Source organism: Phytophthora parasitica, assembly GCF_000247585.1.
Source record: "Phytophthora parasitica INRA-310 unplaced genomic scaffold supercont2.447, whole genome shotgun sequence".
NCBI classification, from domain to species: domain Eukaryota; phylum Oomycota; class Peronosporomycetes; order Peronosporales; family Peronosporaceae; genus Phytophthora; species Phytophthora nicotianae.
Window position 1 is genome coordinate 6,035 of NW_008649433.1, and position 1,592 is coordinate 7,626.

The 1,592-nt window shown below is 47.6% G+C and overlaps 1 protein-coding gene across 1 annotated transcript; it reads right to left on the reverse strand.

The window, feature by feature from the left end:
• Positions 1-32: 32 nt before the first annotated feature.
• On the reverse strand, positions 33-527 carry PPTG_20182 (hypothetical protein; the record flags this gene model as incomplete). The annotated part of the gene is made up of 2 exons (XM_008919034.1): positions 33-362; positions 423-527. 2 exons carry the CDS (start codon positions 525-527, stop codon positions 33-35), a joined length of 435 nt encoding a protein of 144 aa, XP_008917282.1.
• Between the last annotated feature and the right edge of the window lie 1,065 nt (positions 528-1,592).

Genomic DNA, 1,592 nt, shown 5'->3' on the forward strand with positions numbered 1-1,592 from the left:
TGCTCTTGACGACACTGAGAGATCAACCAAAGTTACGTAAATGTCATAGCTAAGAGCAGTGATTTAAAGGCACGTACATCAACGACCGTGTTTCGGCGCACGGCCTCGCCGTTACGTAGTACGCAGCGCATTGTCACGAGGTTAAGACGTAGGATAGCCACCATAACGGCCGTCACTCCGCTGTCGTCCCCTTCATCTGGATTTTGGCCGAATTCCAGCAGAAACTCGAGGATGCCAAGACTCTCTGCCCACGTAGCGGTGTGTAGTGCAGAGGCACCAATTGTGCGCAGATGGAAGCCACTCCAGCTGCAAAACCGAGTTTGACGCTCAAGTAGCGAGTCCGACGTATCGGACTCAATTTGCTAGCAACATCATAGTTTTGTCAGCTCGATCTGGACCAAGTAAAAGAGTTCGCTACGTACTCGTTGGAAGTTGAGCCACTCAGGGAATTGTTTCCACAATTGGCGCATCGATTCGACATCTTCATTGGCACCAGCGGCAAGCCAGGACGTGTGTACGTCTTCCATGGTGGCTGTAGGTGGCAATGACATTCCGGTCGCAACTTGTCCAGATGCGTGAGTTCGATGGAAAAACTGGGAGTGAGAGATCGGATCCGCAAGCGATTGCTGCGTCCGACCTTTTGCGGATGTAGTACCACGCCATTAGCGCAGAAAAAGTAGCGGACGTGCGGAAGTAGCCACCGCAGAAGAGCAGGGCCAAAGCACGTTCGGGTCGACCTTAGGCTTGCCATGTCCTGTACCGTACAGTGTACGTGCTCCATAGAACTACGTCTGAAATCGAAACACATCAGAACAAGGTTATATGATGACCTCGAATGGAGGGGTCAAGGAAAAAAAAGCCTTTCGAAACTTCAACTTGCTCTAAGCGGCTTCATTGCAGAAAATGAAGCGATACTGTAGGATTCAAAACGCTCCTGGAGCTTGTTGATATGCGTTCACTTCATGTTTCCAGGTGGGTACACTTACGAGCAAGTCTCCGTTGGTACATGAAGCTTAGGTACGTGCGACAGAATGCTCCTATCCACTTATTAGGCAGATCATTTTTTCGCAATACAGTACGATCTTTCTTGGCCGAACACAACCACAGTGTTGTCTCAGTATGTGGAAATTTTGGGCGCTACGTAGAATTGATCTCTGGGGCCGACCTGTGGAGGCGGGTAGCACAAATACAGCACTTACAATGCTCATGTTGAACCAGTATCATCTTCAATTTTGTCTTTACCTATGATTACCAGTGGCTACATGTGCGACTGCAATCATATAGTGAATAAAAAACCATTTGTATGGTAGAGGTATCCATCGGGGGCAAATACCATTCTCTTATAGGGTTCAAAATTGAACAGGCTTCGTCAATTAAGACACTAATGCATTCTTCCTTTACCAATCAAAAGTAGATCACAACCACTTCATGCGTTTGAGCAAGCTAAAGTGGTTTTCAAAAGTATGGGTCCATCCAGAGAAAATGAATTGGTGATGGTTTAGTCAACTCAGTTGGCTGTTGAATCGACAATCTACGTGAGCGTCGCATGGTTGAGGCGTCAAAGAGGACCTTGAAGACCTCGTTTGGATTTC